We start from the raw sequence: 19,149 nt of genomic DNA, 5'->3' as shown, positions 1-19,149 counted from the left end.
CATGATCTCTTTATAATATTTATGCATAGTTAATCTAAGAAAAAGAACAAAGCAAACAGTGAAAGTAGAAGCAGTATCAGTCAAGGTATGCTTTTGATAGTGACTACATTTTTTAATATACCAAAGTAAATAATTAAAGATCAAACAAATTTCTTGTTTTGAAGTCAAATGCAGTCTTTCAAGAGAGTCACTATAATTTCTAGTACTGGGAAAAAAACAGAAAAATTGATAGTCATACCATAACATCAAATCATCACACTCCTAGGTATTTACACAACTTATCTGAAAACTAAGTCCACATAAAACCTGCACACAAATGTTTATGGCAGATTTAGTCATAATCATGAAAACCTGTGATTCAGGCCAAGATATCCCTGAATAGGTAAGTGGAGAAATAAACATCTATTTGATAAAATATTATTCATAAGTAAAAGAAAATGATCTATCAAGCCACAAAAAGATATGAAACAATCTTAAATGCATATTGTTAAGTGAAAGACAGTCTGAAAAAGCTACCAACTGTGTGACTTTATTTATGTGACACTCTGGGTGGGGGCGTGGGGAGGGGCTGCATGAAAAAGGTGAAGGGACTGAGAAATACAGATTGGTAGTTACAGAACAGCCATAGGGATGTCAAGGACAGCATACGGAATGTAGTCAATAATATTGTAATAAATATGTATGGTGCCAGGTGGGTACTGGAAATATTAGGGAATCACTTGTATGACTGTGTAACCATAATGCTATACACCTGAAACTAAATTGACTATAAACTGTAATTGAAAAACAAAAAATTTTTTAAAATTATGCAATATTCTGGAAAAGGCAAAACGACAGAGGTTGGTAAAAAGATCAGTTGCTGTGGCAGAAAGGAATAGTCAGGAACGAGAGGTCATAAAGGGAAAGGTGAAAGGACTGAACAGGTAAAACAAGAGGGATTCTGTCTGATACTGTAACAATGGACACAAGACATTGCAGTTGTTAAAATCCACAGAACTTCAGAAGCCAAAGAGTGAGCTTTAATGTACATTAATTAAATTTTTTTGCTTATTTTTTTAATGTACATAAAATTTTTTAAATCGCCTTCATCCTGGAGGATCTCAGGATGAAATGCAGTAGGTGACAGAATTTGTTACATGAAACAAGTCAATGTAGGGGTGAGGGTACAGATTAGTGATTCTTACACTGCTATATATGCATACTGGAAGAGAATAATTTAAGTGAATGGATGGCGAATGGCAGGAGACAGGTGTCTCACAGTTAGAGTTACAGATAAGAAAAGGAGGCTAGAATCATTCACATGGTAATGGGTTAAAATTGCAGATATCAATATAAACTCATATTTAGCTTCATATAGTACAAAAATATTTATAGGTATGCATATATACACAGATGAAGTATGCACGCATATTTCCCTGTTCTGTCAGCTTAAAGGGCAAAACCTGGTAGCCAGAGTATATATCAAGCGCCAAGACCATGGTTTGTAATATTATTCTCCAATGAGAAGTAACGGCTCCTTAGAGACGTGGCTGTTTCTAGGAGGAAGATAAACCTGGAGCCTCCTGTGGTGCCAGAGAAGTAAAGAACTACTGGGAGGAAACCATCCACATAAGTGCATGTCAGAGTACATGCAATGGGGGCAAGTCAAAGGCACATACACAGCAGCCAACTGAAAGAGCTCCCTGTAGTCAAAGCCGAAGTGATGAGCACTAAAATAAAGCAGTATAATCCCTGGCCACTGTAGCTCAGTGGATTGAGCACGGGCCTGCAAACCAAAGGACCGCAGTTCGATTCCCAGTCAGGGCACATGCCTGGGTTACAGGCCAGTTCCCAGCAGGGGACGCACCAGAGGCAACCATACATTGATATTTCTCTCTAAAAAATAAAGCAGTATAGAATTTAGTCCATACTGATAAAAAAATAAGTGATTGAGTAAATCAATACATGGGAGAGAAATCTTGGGTGCACGATGCCCTCCCAGGGCACACAGGTGTGGGGTGCACACAGTGACTTCCTTAGAAAGAGGACAGTTTGGAAAGGTGGGAAAAGAGTTACTTTACAGAAGAAATCTGACACACACTACCTCAGCCAGGCAATTAAGGTCAACATCAAAAATAAAAAACCAACTTCTGAGGACTTCCGGCCAAGATGGAGGTGTAGGTAGATACACTGTGCCGCCTCGAACAACCAAAATAAGGACAACAATTCAGAAACAAAGTAACAACCAAAACTGAAAGAAAATTAAACTGTATGGAAGTCCAACAACCAAGGAGTTAAAATAGACACATTCATCCATAGCGCAGGGCGCAGTAGGGCGGCTGAGTGGAGAGAGGTCACAGCACAGGAAACAGTGACACTGGACAGACCTTGGGCACCCAGGTGGCAGCTGGCAGACCCAGCGAGGCAGCAATTGAGAAGTGGGGCACCGTGCGCAAGGTGGCTGGCTGACCCTGCAGCAGTCCCACATTCGCACGTAGATTACTAGAGAGTGAGACAGATCGCACAACCCAGAGTCCTAGCGCTGGGAAATAAGCCTCAAAACACCGACTGAAAACACTTGTGGGGATTGAGGCCCAGGGAGAAACTCCCACCCTCACAGGAAAGTTCGTTGGAGAAACCCACAGGGTCCTAGAATGCACATAAGCCCACCCACTCGGGAATCAGCACCAGAGAGGCACAATTTGCTTGGGGGAAGCGGCAGAAGAGACTGAGGTGCAACAAAGAGCAGAGCAAAGCACCATTTTTTTTTCTTCTCTAACCCCGCCCCCACATACAGCATCACAACCCAGTGACTTGGGTTACCCTGCCCCTCATACGGCGCAACAGGTGCAAACAGACCAAAACATTATGGCTGAAGAACAGCTCAAAGCCCCAGAGCCAATACTTGTAAGTGACCAAGAGATAGCCAATCTATCAGATGCACAGTTCAAATCACTGGTGATCAGGTTGCTCACAGTACTGGTTGATTTTAGTCACAAATTAGATGAACAAATGAATGTTAAACTAAGTGAAATGAAGGGAAATGCATAGGGAACCAATAGTGATGGAAAGGAAACTGGGACTCAAATCAATGGAGTGGACCAGAAGGAAGAAACAACCAAATAGAAAAGAAGGAAGAAACAAGAATTCATAACAATGAGGAGAGGCTTAGGAACCTCCAGGACATCTTTAAACGCTCCAACATCCAAATTATAGGGGTACCAGAAGGGGAAGAGGAACAGCAACAAGTGGAAAACTTATTTGAACAAATAATGAAGGAGAACTTCCCCAATATGGCAAAGGAAATAGACTTCCAGGAAATCCAGGAAGCTCAGAGAGTCCCAAAGAAGTTGGACCCAAGGAAGAACACACCAAGGCACATCATAATTACATTAGCCAAGATGAAAATGAAGGAGAGAATCCTAGAAGCAGCAAGAGATAAGGAGACAGTCACCTACAAAGGAGTTCCCATCAGACTGTCAGCTGATTTCTCAAAAGAGACCTTACAGGTAAGAAGGGGCTGGAAAGAAGTATTCCAAGTCATGAAATCCAAAGACCTCCATCCATGATTGCTCTATCCAGCAAAACTTTCATTTAGAATGGAAGGGCAGATAAAGTGCTTCTCAGGTAAGGTCAAGTTGAAGGAGTTCATATCACCAAGCCCTAATTATATGAAATGTTTAAGGGACTTATCTAAGAAAAAGATAAAGAACATGTATACTAAAATGACAGCAAACTCACAATGACTAACAACCACACCTAAAATAAAAACAAAGGAAACAACTATAACAGGAACAGAACCACAGAAATGGAGATCACATGGAGGGTTAGCAACAGGGGAGTGGGAGGAGGAGAGAGTGGGGAAGGTACAGAGAATAAGTAGCATAGATACCAGGCAGAAAATAGACAGGAGGAGGGCAAGAATAGTATGGGAAATGTAAAAGCTAAAGAACTTACGACACATGGACATGAACTAAAGGGGGGGAATGTGGGAGGGAGAGGGTGTGCAGGGTGGAGGGGAATGAAGGGGGGAAATGGGACAACTGTGATAATATAATCAATAAAATATATTTAAAAAAACCAACTTCCGGTCGAGATGGCAGCACAGGTGAACATGACTCACTTCCCTGCACAACCACATCAAAATTACAACTAAAATATAGAAGCACCATCACTCAGAACTGTCAGAAATTGAGCTGAATGGAAGTCAGAGAAGTCAGAACTACGGAAATCAAGAAACCACATCCTTCCAAACTAGTAGGAAAGGTACAGATGTGGAATGGTTTGGTCCTATATCCACGTGTGGTGGATAAAAGTTCAGGAGGGATATCCCGAGAGTGAGGAGTCCCAGCCCCACAAGAGGCCCCCCCCCCAGCCCAAAGTTCCAGAGCCAGGAAGTTTAGTTCCCATAACATTGGGCTGCAAAAACCAGTGGGGATTGAGTCTGTGTAAGAAACCTCTGGAGTCCCAAGCAGTTTCTCTCAAAGAGCCCACACACAGACTTTCTCAGACTCACTCTCTCAGAGCTCCAGCACCGAGGTAGCAGCTTGAAAGGCAGCAGGGGCATACAGGGAGGAACTGAAGTGTCTGTCATCAAGGCAAGAGCTAGGGGACAGCTTTCTCCCAGACAGAAAGGCAGGCAGAGGCCATTATCCCATATCTGAACCATCCCCCCAACAAAGCCACCGAAGTGGCATGCTGGTGCCACACCTAAGTCTCCATCAACCTGGCTAACACTGTTTGCTTCGCCCTGGAGATCCCCAGAGACTTTGTCCTACCCAACTTATGGGCCCACCCAAGCTGCTTTCCCATCTGAATGGCTGGCCTTGGCTCATGCTTCACAACTTCCTAAATCCACTCAAACAAGCAACAGCCAGCCTCAGTGAGCACTCAACAACCCCTACCCCCTGGCCCCTGTACCTATTGCTAAGTGGCCCCAGGCTCCACACCAGCAGCAACCAGCCTAGATTCACAGCTTGGCTTTGCCTCAGAACCTCCAAGCCCAGCCCTACAAGCAGCAGCCATCTCAGATTGCTTTTATAGCTCAGGCAGGGTGGCCCCAGGCAACACAAAGGTCAGGGATGACCTGGGTTTGTAGCACTTAAGAAACCCCAGAGCCCGGACACCCAGGGGACAGCTACCTTTGATGTGATGTAATGTTAATAACACTTCATCTCTGTGGCCCTCCTCTCCAAAACACATAATCCCAGTATAATCATGAGGAAAACATCAAATATCAACTGAGGGATACTCTACCAAATATCTGACCAGTATTTATCAAAATTAGGACATCAGAAACAATGAAAGTCTGAGAAACCATCACAGCCAAGAGGCAATACGACTATTAAGTGTAATGTGTTTGCTGGATGAATAATATATAGACTTTAGTTGCTAATAATGTATCAACATTCCTTCATTAATTGTAACAAATGCACCATAATAATATCAGATGTCAATAGCAGGGAGAAAATATGTTGAAAAATATATAAATGGTTAATAAAGATGATCTCCAAGTGTATGAGATTATAAACTGCTTATTTAAACTTTTAACAAACAAGTCAATACTTTTAGTAAAGACAAAAGGTCCAGTTTTAGTTTTGTTTTGTTTTTCTAAAGAAAAATAAAGCAAAGTAGTGAAGGTTTTAAAGTTTAAATGGAAAGACTCATTTTCTATCCAAGTGTTCTATAATTTTTCAAAGGAACAGAAGTAACAATTCAATTTCAGTCTCAGGTTTTCAATCATGGTCAATTCAGATAGTTACTGAAGAAGCACTGAAGAAAAGTATCGTGAAACACTTTTTTTTTAATTTCAAAATTTTATTCATAGAATCAGGTATTTTCAAAAGTTCAAATGATGACCCCTGACATCAGTGCCACACAGACTCCAGTGAATCTGTTGTAACTCCTCATTCTGTAAAAGACTCATATTATGTCAATGAGTATGTCACAGAGCAAAGCAGAGTCTAGTGAATTAACTAGGCCAGCACGAACAGTGAGTACAGCAAGTTCACAGTCATCAGTCTGAAACTAAGATCACAGAGATGTCTAGACAAGTCACCTCCCTCTCCTCTAATTGAGGATGGGAGCTAAATCACAAGAAGAAAAGTCATCCAAGAATCCCCTGGAACAGCTGAAATGCAGGTTCAAATCAGATATCACTACAAGCATCAGTTACCAGATCAAAAACACTATCACTTCTGTCTATGTGAACTCTAAGCAGGTGTTTTCTTGAAGAAAGGGAAGTAGCAGGAGAGGGCAGGAATTGGTGTGAGTCTCCAGCAGCTTTTTTCTTTCCTCTTAGTCATTGAGGAAATAGCCCTGGAATAAGAGAACCATGGTATATTTTGGGGAAGCTCTGCCAATATCCTTTTATATTAGGGTAACAAAGGATTCTTTAAAGAATAGCAGTGGATAAGAACTTACAGCCTTCAAACATCAAGTTAAGAAGAAATAATCAACTTGCTCTGACTTACAAGAGTTGTGCCGACGACGAAAACTTCTGGACTGACTCAAGGGCTCTGCGTGCCTATCCACACAGCTCCTGGAGCACTGCTGCTGCGGGGAGACGGCAGCATCGTGGCTCTTCACATCGGTCCTCTTCGGGATGTTCTGCGGGGCAGTGCTGGAAGGGGCTGGCTTCTTGACCAACCTGCCCATGCCATTCTGATTGATACCCATTTGGTACCCAACACCAGAGGAGCCTAAATCTGTCTGAAGGTCTCCAAAATGTTGGTTTTCTCCAGGACCTGGTATCTCCAGAATTTTTAATTCCATAATGTCACCTGCCCTGAAATACACAAAACAATCCAATTCTCAAAAATACAGTAAGTGGTAATAATGATGAAACTGGAATCAAGAGCAACCAGCTACACCTTTGTAGGGCTGCATTTCAATGAGTTATCAAAAACTAAGAAAGGTGGTAGAGACACACAGCTCAGCCACCAACATGGCACTGACACAGCACTGCCCTTTAAAGAGCCATATTGTTAATCACAAAACTATCATCAACATCTTGGATTTCCAGAATGCTTTACAGCTTTTTTTTCATTCATTCGCTCACCTGCTCATTCGGTAGGCATATACACAGTACTTAATATGTGGTAAGCCCTGCACTGGGAATGGGGTATATAGAGATGAAAAGCAATACATGCCCACAAAGAACTCATAGTCTAGTCAGAAAAGACAAGTAGACAATCAAAAGTGTTAAATACTGGGGGCTGAGTGGGTGGAGGGATTGAGCAAAAAAGAAAGGAGAAAAAAACTCATGGATATAGACCATAGTGTGGTGACTGCTGGGGACAGGTGGAAGAGGATATGGGGGGATAGATGGTGATAGAAGGAGACTTGACTTGGGGTGGTGAACACACACTACAGTGTACAGAAGATGTGTTGTAGATTGTAGAATTATGCACTTGAAATCTGTATAATTTTGTTAACCAATGTCACCCCAATAAATTCAATAAAAAAGGAAAAAATGTCTTAAAGTGTTGACACTTTGTCATAGTCTCCTTATGACAGAGGTTTGCATAGGAGACTAGAGAACCTAAAAGGAAAATAAAGACGTTAGTTTGGCAGAGGTGGATGAAATATGTATGCTAAGTCTGGAGGATGGAAAATAAGAGTTGGTCAGGTGGGACAGGCATCTCAAGCCAAGGCTAAGAGGCTGAGAACGTGTGGCCCACTTGATGCACGCAAATGTTACGGTGTGACTAAAGGGTCGGATGCTTGTGCAGGCCACCAGGAGGTAAGGCCTGTGGAGGCAATTAGGGGCCAGTCGTAATCACACTGGATTTTTCTAGTGGCTGTAGATGGAGAAACTAGAAGCAACAGCACCAGTTAGGAGACCAGGCAAGAAATAAGAGGAGAGAAACAGGGCAAGTGATGATGAAAAGGGAGAAAGGAAGATGGAACCATGAGACATTTGCAACCCACAGGATTTGGTGACTAACTGAACAGTGGGATCAAAGAGAAAGAATTTATTATGATTCTTAAGTTTCTAACTTGGGTGGAGAGTGTTATTAGTCACCTACTAAGGGTAAATTTTTGGAAAAGAAATCTGTAGGTAACATGAGTTCAACTTTGAAAATCTTAATTGAAGATTTAAGGATATCCACCTTGAAATACCCAGTAGACAATTAAAATAAAGTGTCTGGAGCTCAGAAAATGGGCCTAAATTAAAGATTTGGTATAGGCAAACAGAGAAGTCATCAGTAATAACAATGGCCAGTTTATAGGGGTGTCGGCTCGGGCCACACCTGAGCGCATTCTGCCCCGCCTGCCCCCCCGCCCCCGCAGGCCTCAGACACGTCCTTTCCCCGGGATGTCCGAGTTAGTCTTTGATGGCAGTCTGAGACACTACGGCCAAGATGGAGGCCTAGGTAGAAACACTGTGCCTCTTTGCACAACCAAAATTAAGGACAACAAAGATTTAGAAACCAAAACACACCCAGAACAGACAGAAAACTGAACTGTACAAAAAGTCAGACAACCATTCATCCAGACCAGTAAGAGGGGTGGAGCAGGTGGCCAGCGGAGAGCGGTAGACACAGGAAAAAGCGGTGACTGGCAGACCTGGGAACGCAGGCGGCGCAGGGCTAGCAGACCCTGGCATGGGGAGGAAACGAGCAGACCCAGTGAGGCACGCAAGGCTACTGGCTGACTGTGGTCACACATTCGTGTGCAGATAAACCAGGCAAAAACGGGCAGCGAGACAGACCTCACAACCCAGGGTCCCAGTGCCAGGAAATAAAGCCTCAAACCTCTGACTGAAAACATCTGTGAGGGATGAGGTGCTGGGAGAGACTCCCAACCTCACAGGAGAGTTCATTGGAGAGACCCACAGAGTCCTACAATGTACACAAGCCCACCCACCCAGGAATCAGCACCAGAAGGGCCCAGTTTGCTTAAGGGAAGCAGTGGAAGGGACTGAAATCTGACAGCAGAGCAAGCACCATTGTTCCCTCTCAGAACATACTGCGTCACAACCCAGCAACTGGGCTGCCCTGCCCTGGTGAACACCTAAGGCTCTGCCCCTCATACTAACAGGTGCATCAGGACCCCCCAAAAAAGGGGGGGGCTCAAACAGAAGAACAGATCAAAGCTCCGGAAATAATACAACTAAGCAACCAAGAGAGAGCCAACCTATTAGATGCACAGTTCAAAACACTGGTGATCACAATGCTCATAGAACTGGTTTATTTTGGTCGCAAATTAGATGAAAAAAAATGAAGGCTACACTAAGTCAAATGAAGCAAAATGCATAGGGAACCAATAGTGATGGGAAGGAAACTAGGACTCAAATCAATGAAGTGGACCAGAAGGAAGAAAGAAACAACCAAACAGAAAAGGATGAAGAAACAAGAATTCAAAAAAATTAGGAGAGGCTTAGAAACCTCCAGGACATCTTTAAACATTCCAATATCCTAATTATAGGGGTACCAGAAGAGGAAGAGGAACAGCAACAATTGGAAAACTTATTTGAACAAATAATAAAGGAGAACTCCCCCAATATGGCAAAGGCAATAGACTTCCAGGAAGTCCAGGAAACTCAGAGTCCCGAAGAAGTTGTATCCAAGGAGGAACACACCAAGGCACATCATAGTTACATTAGTCAAGATGAAAATGAAGGAGAGAATCCTAGAAGCAGCAAGAGATAAGGGGACAGTCACCTACAAAGGAGTTCCCATCAGATTGTCAGCTGATTTCTCAAAAGAGACCTTACAGGCAAGAAGGGGCTGGAAAGAAGTATTCCAAGTCATGAAAGGCAAGGACCTACATCCAAGATTGCTCTATCCAGCAAAGCTTTCATTTAGAATGGAAGGGAAGATAAAGTGCTTCTCAGATAAGGTCAAGTTAAAGGAGTTCATCATCACCAAGCCCTTATTATATGAAATGTTAAAGGGACTTATCTAAGAAAAAGAAGATAAAAAAGATGAACAGTAAAAAGACAGCAAGCTCACAGTTATTAACAGCCATGCCTAAAACAAAAGCAACCTAAGCAAATGGCTAGAACAGGAACAGAACCACAGAAATGGAGATCACATGGAGGGTTAGCAACAGGGGAGTGGAAGGAGGAGAAGGGGGGAAAAGGTACAGAGAATAAGTAGCATACACGATGGGGAGAAAACAGACAGGGGAGGGCAAGAATAGTATGGGAAATGTAGAACCTAAAGAACTTATGATACACGGACATGAACTAAAGGGGAGGAATGTGGGTTGGAGTGGGTAGCAGGGTGGAGGGGAATGAAGGGGGGGAAATGGGACAACTGTAATAGCACAATCAATAAAATATATTATTAAAAAAACAATGGTCAGTTTACAAATAGTCTTATAGGGATAAATGACATGATATATGCAAATCATTAAGACTAGTATTTAGTTATTAAGAACTCAATAAATGGTTATTATTACTAGTAAAAAAGACTTGGGGTCTCATGAACATATCAGAAGGCATCCATGAGAACATCTAGGGAGTACAGGGTGAGAAAAGAATCAAAGATAGAAATTTGAGGAAACCAATCTTAAAATGTGAGTATAAGAAAAGGAACCTGGAAAAAAGAAAGATAAAGGAATGGAGGAAAACATGAAAATAAAACCCAAAGGAATGACAGAGAAACTAAAAGAAGCAGACACTTTCAAAAGTTAGTGAGCACTTGCCCTGCCGGGCATGGCTTCCCTGGCCGGAGCGCTGTCCTGGCCACTGAAAGGACACAGGTTGGATTCCCTGTAGGAGAAGGCAGCCAATCAATGTTTCTCTCTCACAGTGATGTGTTTCTCTCCTCCCACCCCGCCCCCTTCCTTTCTCTCTAAAAACAATAAAAAAAGACAATGTTCTCAGCTGAGGATTTAAAAAAAAGGGAGCATTTGAATAGATGATAATTGAGACACTGACACTGAATTTGGCAGTTAGGCCATTTGTAACCTTGACAAGAGATAGCTAAGCAAAATGGTAAAGTTAGAAAAAAGATACAGTCGGGTAAGGAGGGACTAGAGAATGAGGCCGCAAAGGAAATGAAGGCAGATCGTTTTTGGTCTGAAAAGAAATGTGGGTGTACAGAGAAGGAAATGATAGTTCAAATGCAAGTTGTATGCGGGGTGGGGGAATGCCTGTACTATGGGGGAGGCCTGGGGATGTTTGAATGTGGAGAGGAAGAACACAGAATAATGGTTGAAACTAAAGACGTGAAATAGACGGTTAGGGTCTCAAAGGAGATAGAAAAGGATCGCATATAAAGCATACACAATAAGGTGAGCCCTGAACACAAAGGGTATTTCTTCTACTGAGACTTCAGAGGAGGTAAGAAATAAAAATGGATACACCTACAAAAAAAGTTATGTGTACGTATTGTTCACAAAGTTAAGGGAAGCTCTTGCCCAACAGTCTTTTTTTTTTTTTTTTTTTTTAATCATACGTTGGCCAAACTGGTGAAAAGAGGGATGTGAAGACAACTGAACTTCAGATATGCTGGCAGACACTAAGAAAAATACATTCCTGTGACTAAGGACTTTAGCTACTGGCTACAGTGTGCTTTTGGAAATAAATTATAATACAGATCTACAAGAAGAGCTACAGTCATGAAGGGGAAAATAAGTAACAACCTTAGATTAAGAAAAGCACAGCGATATAAAACTGAGAAAGAAAATCTAAAACCATAAAAGAAAACTAAGAGGTAATTCTAAATTTGACCCATTTAAATAATGTAATATTCCACACTTGACAGAGATCAGAAAATGTTTTACAAACCCTGAACCATGAGCTGAAAGCTATGACAGTCTGCTAACTATACAATCCAATACTGCAAAATCTCACCTCCAACAAGACCACTCAAAAGCAGTCCTACACAACATACTATTAGCATTCTGGCTTCAGTTCAAGCTCCACTGACCACCAGATTAGATGTGGAAGAATCAGTTGGGACACTCACCTGAAGGTGACTTCTGGCACAAGGCACTTCACTCCATTGTGGAAAGGCCGGGTGAGAGAAATGGTCTGGCTGACCTGATCCACTGCCGACACTCGTCCCTGATAGACACCCAAGCTGTCCCCACAGTTGATGGACACAATACTGCCCAGCCAATCTGTAGCCATGTTTCAGATGTGAGACCACTGTGGAGACAAGAAACCAGGCAACATACCTTGAGAAAGAGATGAATCTTTAATTAAATTCAGTAAAGAATTATCTCAGGCTCTGTATCAGATGTTGCTTAATAATGCATATTCTGTCACATTATTAATTGATGTAATAAAACAAAAAAAATTCTTTCCAGTAGGAGTATGCATATTAATGAAAAAACAGTATCATTTAATATATACAAAGATCTTACAATTGCTTTAAAGCACATGTACCGGATAAAAATATGTATTTACACAGACAATGAATCACACAAACTACAACCTGTTTACAACCTGTTATATTTTAATATATGTGCTGTTAGAATGCTTTCAAAGAGAATGTATTATGAAGAAATTACATATAAAAGATAATATTGGTAATGTCAGAGTAGCTTATATCTGACTAACCCTCTCATCATGATAATCATAACTTCTAGACAGAATTTTTTAAAAAGCGGGCTGAAGGCATGAAGAACCCAGCATGTAACAACCGCAGAATGTACACTCCTCTTAGGTACACCTGGGATGGTGACCAGCATACGCTGGGCCTTGAACTAGCACCACCTCATTCCAAAGAACTGAAATCAGACAGAGGATAGTCTTGGTCCATAACAAAATGCTATCTGAAACTGATAATAAGATATCTCAAATATTCTCAAATATTTGGAAATTAAGCAAGATATTTCGAAATAACCTGGGAAGTTAAAAGTAGTTCACACTGAGTGATGGAAAACTGTTAACATTTGTGTGATAAACTTAAAACAGTGCTTAAAGGGAAAACTAGAGCTCTAAGTGGTATTAGAAAAGTCGAGCCCAGCTGGTGTGGCTCAGTGGATTGAGCACTGGCCTGCCAAGCAAATGGTTGCCGGTTCAATTCCCAGTCATGGCACATGCCTGGGTTGCAGGCCAGGTCGGGCCCCTAGTAGGGAGCACAGAAGAGGCAACCACACATTGATGTTTCTCTCCCTTTCTTTCTCCTTCCCTTTCCCTAAAAGTAAATAAATACAATATATATTTTTTTTAAAGAGGACCTCCGGCCAAGATGGAGGCGTAGGTGGAAACACTGTATCTCCTTGCACAACCAAGTTTAAAGGCAACACAGATTTAGAAAGAGCAGTGGCTGCCGGACCAACCCAGGGGTGCAAGCCGTGGTTGGCAGACCCCAGGTGTGGAGTAGCAACGGGCAGACCCAGTGAGGGCGCAAGGTAGCTGTCTGGCTGCGTTCACACATTCACACACAGATAAACCAGGCAAAAAAATGGACAGTGAGACGGATCTCGCAATCCAGTGACAAAAAAATAAAAGCCTAAAAGCACTAATTGCAAAAACTTTCAGGGGTTGAGTTGCGGGGAACAGCTCCCAGCCTCACAGGAGAGTTCGTTGGAGCTGAACCCACAGGGAACCTAGGATGTACACAAGCCGACCCACCTGGGAACCAGCACCAGAAGGGCCCAGTTTGCTTGTGGGAGTGGCAGAGCGGACCAAAATCCGAGAGAGAACAGAACAAATGCCAATGCTCCCTCTCTGATCCCGTGCCTAGTCACAACATAGAGATTGGGTCGACCCACACCAGTGAACACCTAAGCTTCCCCCCCTTATGTAACTGGCACAAACAGACCAAAACATTATGGCTCAAGCAGAAAAACAACTCAAAGCCCCAGAGCCAATACTTCTAAGCAACCAAGAGATAGCCAACCTATCAGATGCACAGTTCAAAACACTGGTGATCAGGTCGCCCACAGAACTGGTTGATTTTAGTCACAAATTAGATGAACAAATGAATGCTAAACTAAGTGAAATGAAGGGAAATGCACAGGGGACCAATAGTGATGGGAAGGAAACTGGGAATAAAATTAATGGAGTGGACCAGAAGGAAGAAAGAAACAAGCAAACAGAAAAAAAATGAAGAAACAGGAATTCAAAAAGATGAGCAGAGGCTTAGGAACCTCCAGGACATCTTTAAACATTCCAATATCTGAATCAATGGGGTACCAGAAGGAGAAGAGGAAGAGCAAGAAATTGAAAACTTATTTAAACAAATAATGAAGGAAAATTTCCATAATCTGGCAAAAGAAGTAGACTTCTAAGAAGTCCAGGAAACCCAGAGTGTCCCAAAGAAATTGGACCCAAGGAAGAACACAGCAAGACACATCATAATTAAGCTACCCAAGATAAAAGACAAGGAGAGAATCTTAAAAGCAGCAAGAGGAGAGAAGACAGTTACCAACAAAAGAGTTCCCATAAGACTATCAGCTGATTTCTTAAAAGAAACTTAGCAGTCAAGAAAGGGCTGGAAAGAAGTATTTGAAGTCATGAAAGGGAAGGACCTACATCCAAGATTACACTATCCAGCAAAGCTATCATTTAGAATGGAAGGGCAGATAAAGTGCTTCTCAGATAAGGTCAAGTTCATCATCACCAAGCCCTTATTATATGAAATGTTCAAGGGACTTATCTCAGAAAAAGATTAAAAATATGAACAGTAAAATGACAACAAACTCACAGCTATTAAAAACCAAACCTAAAAACAAACAAAACAAACTAAGCAAACCACTAGGACAGAAACAGAATCACAAATGGAGATTACGTGGAGGGTTATCAGAGGAGGAGTAGAAGGTGGAGAGAGGGGGAAGGGTACACAGAATAAGAAGCATAAATGGTAGGTAGAAAATAGACAGGGAGAGGTTAAGAATAGTATGGGAAATGTAGACGCTAAAGAACTTATATGTACAACTCATGGACATGAACTATAGTGGGGGGAATGAAGGTGGGAAGGGGTGTGCAGGGTGGAGGGGAATAAAGGGAAAATGGGACAACTATAACAGCATAATCAATAACATTTATTTTTTAAAAAGAATGAAATTGTGGTTCAATACTATAAAACCAATCAGTACAATCTACCATATAAGAAAAATATTGCATGATCTAGCAACTGAAGTAGAAAAAAGCATTTGACAAAGTTCAATACCCATTAATGATAAAAACTCAGAAAATTTTTTTTATCAATTTGATAAAGACTATCTATGAAAAACCTACAGATAACAGTATGTACGTACTTATTGTGAAAACCTGAATGCTTTCCCCCAAGATCAGGAATAAGACAAGGATGTCTACTCTCACCAATATTGTTCAATGGAGCCCTGGAACTTCTTGTAAGGCAAGCAAAGGAAATAAAAGGCAAAAGTAAAAAGAAAACTGTTCCCAGTTGCAGATGACATGATTGCCTAAGACAATCCCAAGGATCTACAAAATAAACCCTAAGAACTAATAAGTAAATTCAGCAAAGTCACAGATACAAGACATACAAAGTCTACCTTATTTTAATATACTGGTAATAAAAATATGGAATTTGAAATTTAAAGTGCAGTATGTACAATTGCTCAAAAAATGAAATAAAGGTATGAATCTAACAAAACATTTACAGTATCTGTATGCTGGAACTATACAATGCTTATGAAAAAAATCAAAGTTATAAATGGAGAGATATACCATGTTCATGGATTGAAAGACTCAACATATGTTGATTCTCCCTAAATTAATATACAGGATTAACACAATTCCTATCAAAGTCCCAGCAAGATGTTTTGTTACTGTAAAGATTATTCTAAAATGTATATGGAAAGGAAAAGAAACTAATATAGTTAAATCATTTGAAAAGAATGTGTATTTTGCTTTTTGGGGGTGAAAGGTTCTATATATATCAGTTAAGCCCACTTGATCTAATGTGTCATTCAGTTGCACAACATCCTTGTTGATATTTTGTTTGGGAGACCTACCCCTTGTTGACAGTGGGGTGTTAAAATCCCCTAGTACAAGCGTGTTGCTATCTATATTTTTCCTGAAGTCCTCCAAGATTTTCCTTATATGTTTGGGTCCTCCTATGTTTGATGCATGTATGTTTAAAATACTTATTTCTTCTTAATGAATTCTTCCCTTGAGTATTATGAAGTGTCCTTCCATGTCTTTTTTTATGGCCTTTGTTTTGAAATCTATTTTGTCTGAAATAAGTATTGCTACTCTGGATTTTTCCCCCTGTCCATTTGCTTGGGATATTTGTTTCCAGACCTTCACTTTCAGTCTGTGTAGGTCTTTTCTTCTGAAATGGGTCTCTTGCAGGCAGCATGTGTGGGTCATGATTTCTTATCCATTCAGCTATTCTATGTCTTTTGGTTGGAGCATTTAATCCATTTACTTTTAAGGTTATTATTAATAGGTATTTATTCATTGCCATTTTACCCACTTTGTACCTGTGTTCCTCTCTTTCACTCTTTATCTTCTTTTTCTTAAAGCATACCCTTTAGCATCTCTTGCAGTGCTGGTATAGAGGAGGCATATTCTTTTGAGGCTTCTTTTGTCTAGGAAGCTCCTTATTTGGCCTTCCATTTTAATTGAGAGCCTTGGTGGGTAGAGTAGCCTTGGCTGCAGGCCTTTAATTTTCATTACTTGGAATATTCCTTGCTCTTCTGGCTTGGAGCATTTCCACTGAGAAGTCAACTGCCAGCCTTATTGGGGGTCCCTTGTATGTTACCTCCTGTTTATCTCTTGCTGACTTTAAAAAAAAATATTTTATTTATTTATGTTTAGAGGGGAAGGGAAGGGGAGAGGGAGAGAAACATCAATGTATGGTTGCCTCTCATGTGTCCCCTGCTGGAAACTGGCCTGAAACCCAGGCATGTACCCTGACTGGAAATTGAACCGTGATCCTCTGGTTCGCAGGCCAGTGCTCAATACACTGAGCTACATCAGCCAGGGCTGTTGCTGCCTTTAAGATTCTCTCTTGGTCTTAGAATTTTGCCATTTTAATTATGATGTGTCTTGTAATGGGCCTTTTTGGGTACCTCTTGATTGGGACCCTCTGTGCTTCCTGGACTTGTAAGAAGACAGACTATATGATGGAACACGAAACAAGCCTCAACAAATTCAAGAAAACTGAAATCATCCCAAGCATCTTCTCCAACCACAAGGGCTTAAAACTAGAAACCAACCTCAAGGAAAAAACTCAGAAACACTCAAATTCATGGAGACTGAATAGCATGCTATGAAACAATGAATGGGTAAATGATGAGATCAAGGAAGAAATCAAAAACTATCTGGAAACAAATGAAAATGAACACACAACAGTTCAAAACCTATGGAACACAGCGAAGGCAGTCCTGAGAGGGAAGTTCATAACAATACAGGTCTACCTAAAAAAGATAGAAACATTTCGAATAAATACCCTAGCCCTACCTCTTCAAAAAATGGAGAAATAACAAGAAACAAGGCCCAGAGCGGGTAGAAGGAAGGAAATAATCAAGATCAGAGTAGAATTAAATGACATAGAGACTAAAAAAACAATTCAAAGGATCTGTAAATGCAGGAGCTGGTTCTTTGAAAAGATAAACAAAATCAACAAACCTTTAGACTCATCAAGAAAAAAAGGGAGAGGACCCAAATAAAATCAGAAATGAAGGAGGAACAATTACAACTGATACCACAGAAATACAAAGGATTGTAAGAAATTATTACAAACAACTACATGACAAGAAATTTGAAAACCTGGGGGAAATGGACAAATTTCTAGAAACATATAATCTTCCAAAACTGAATCAAGAAGAAGCAGAAAACCTGAACAGACTGTTAACAGCTCATGAAGTTGAAGCAGTACTCAAAAAACTCCCAGCACACAAAAGCCCTGGACCTGATGGTTTCATAGAATTTTACAAAATACTTAAGGAACAACTAACCCCTATCCTTCTCAGAGTATTCCAAAAGAGATATCAGAGCTCTTTAGGCAATGCTAATATGCACTTGGTTTTATGCCCACTGGCGGTCTGCAGCAAGTTCTATTTGCAAAGCAGTATTAGCAAACTGAAGTGGTTGCACCATAAATCAGTAAACTCTAAATTATTTGAAATTATGTTTAGTGAAATATCCCTCAAGTTCCTTTGTTACCTTCAGGTGATACATTGTAAGGAACTTGCCTATCTTGCTAAGCTGATATATTAGGGGCTTGAGTGCCCTGCTCCAACAACTTAACAGCACAGATATTCACTGCAACACAGAGCCGGTGATGCTCTGCTTGGCCAGGTTGTATTGGTTCAGGATGATGTAGAATTTATCTGGGGAGTGAAGGGTCTTCCTCAGGCATAGTAGGCTACCAAGACATTAGGAATGCACTGGGCACTCACTCTTGAGGATGGAACTGTCACAACGAAGGCATTCATACTTGTACACCTTGTAGACAACCAGGAAGATGACATATGTGAGGAAGATCAGGTGAATGAAGACCAGCACAGAGACCTTAAACCTCTCAGATGGGCTCTTGGTGATGCAGACAGTGAATTCTGTTATTATGTGAACAAACTGGCCCTTTGCTTTTTTTGCAGTCAGGTTCATGTTCAGTATCAGTTTTCACAACCACCTTACCAGGGGCAGGAACTGCAGCTTAGATAGATGGGCATTATCAGTGGGATGGTGTAGAAGCCTCCCTCCAAGCAATGCCTGCTTGGTGCCCTTTTCTGCAAAATTGTTCCCCAACTTCACCATGGTTTCGGGAGACCCAAGGCTAACAGCCACAGACTCCAAAGTGCTCCAAGTCTGTTACTGCTTTGCTCACAGCAATTTATACTGCACCATACTTTTGCAAGAAGTTACCATGAGAGAAATCCAGGTAGGGTATATGGAATCTTCCCATATTATTTCTTATACTTCATATACATATAATTATAGTGTATGTGTATCTACAATGATCTCAAATAAGTTTAATTAAAAAAAACAAGGACTTCTGTGTTACCAAAATAAATGAGAAAGTCATGTATGACAGTATCATATCAATAAATGCACAAAGATAACTTGACAAAATTCAATCTCCATTTATGATATCAAAGAGCAGGTTTACTTTCTAGAATACAAATATGACTAACATCAATTAACTGTGAAATAATGAATACCTTCCCCTCTAGGACTGGGACGAGGCAAAGATGTCCAGTCTCATCCCTTCTACTTCTATTCAACACTAGACTGTAGGCCCAGCCAGTGCAATAAAATAAGAACTGAAAAGCACAAATACTGGAAAG

At 41.0% G+C, this 19,149-nt stretch overlaps 1 protein-coding gene and 1 pseudogene across 9 annotated transcripts in view; both read right to left on the bottom strand.

Moving 5' to 3' along the window:
- EDC3 (enhancer of mRNA decapping 3) overlaps window positions 1-19,149 on the bottom strand; it is an 80,935-nt gene that overhangs the window by 39,632 nt on the left and 22,154 nt on the right. For 8 of the 9 annotated variants that reach the window (XM_037134527.2, XM_053656817.1, XM_037134523.2 and 5 more), the window contains 2 exons: window positions 11,904-12,085; window positions 6,453-6,766 (listed from right to left, as the gene is read on the bottom strand). In XM_037134527.2, coding sequence (XP_036990422.1) covers window positions 6,453-6,766; window positions 11,904-12,067 — 478 coding nt within the window. In that variant the 5' untranslated portion in view covers window positions 12,068-12,085. Of the gene's footprint in view, window positions 1-6,452; window positions 6,767-11,903; window positions 12,086-16,338; window positions 16,641-19,149 lie in introns of those variants that run through there. The other variant, XM_053656820.1, reaches the window with a different exon arrangement.
- Window positions 18,063-18,619, bottom strand: LOC119041321 (neuronal vesicle trafficking-associated protein 1-like; annotated as a pseudogene).

This window comes from Artibeus jamaicensis, unplaced genomic scaffold, assembly GCF_021234435.1.
Source record: "Artibeus jamaicensis isolate MK-2021 breed Jamaican fruit bat unplaced genomic scaffold, CSHL_Jam_final scaffold_286, whole genome shotgun sequence".
NCBI lineage: Eukaryota > Metazoa > Chordata > Mammalia > Chiroptera > Phyllostomidae > Artibeus > Artibeus jamaicensis.
This window is presented reverse-complemented; position numbering and strand designations above follow the sequence as displayed.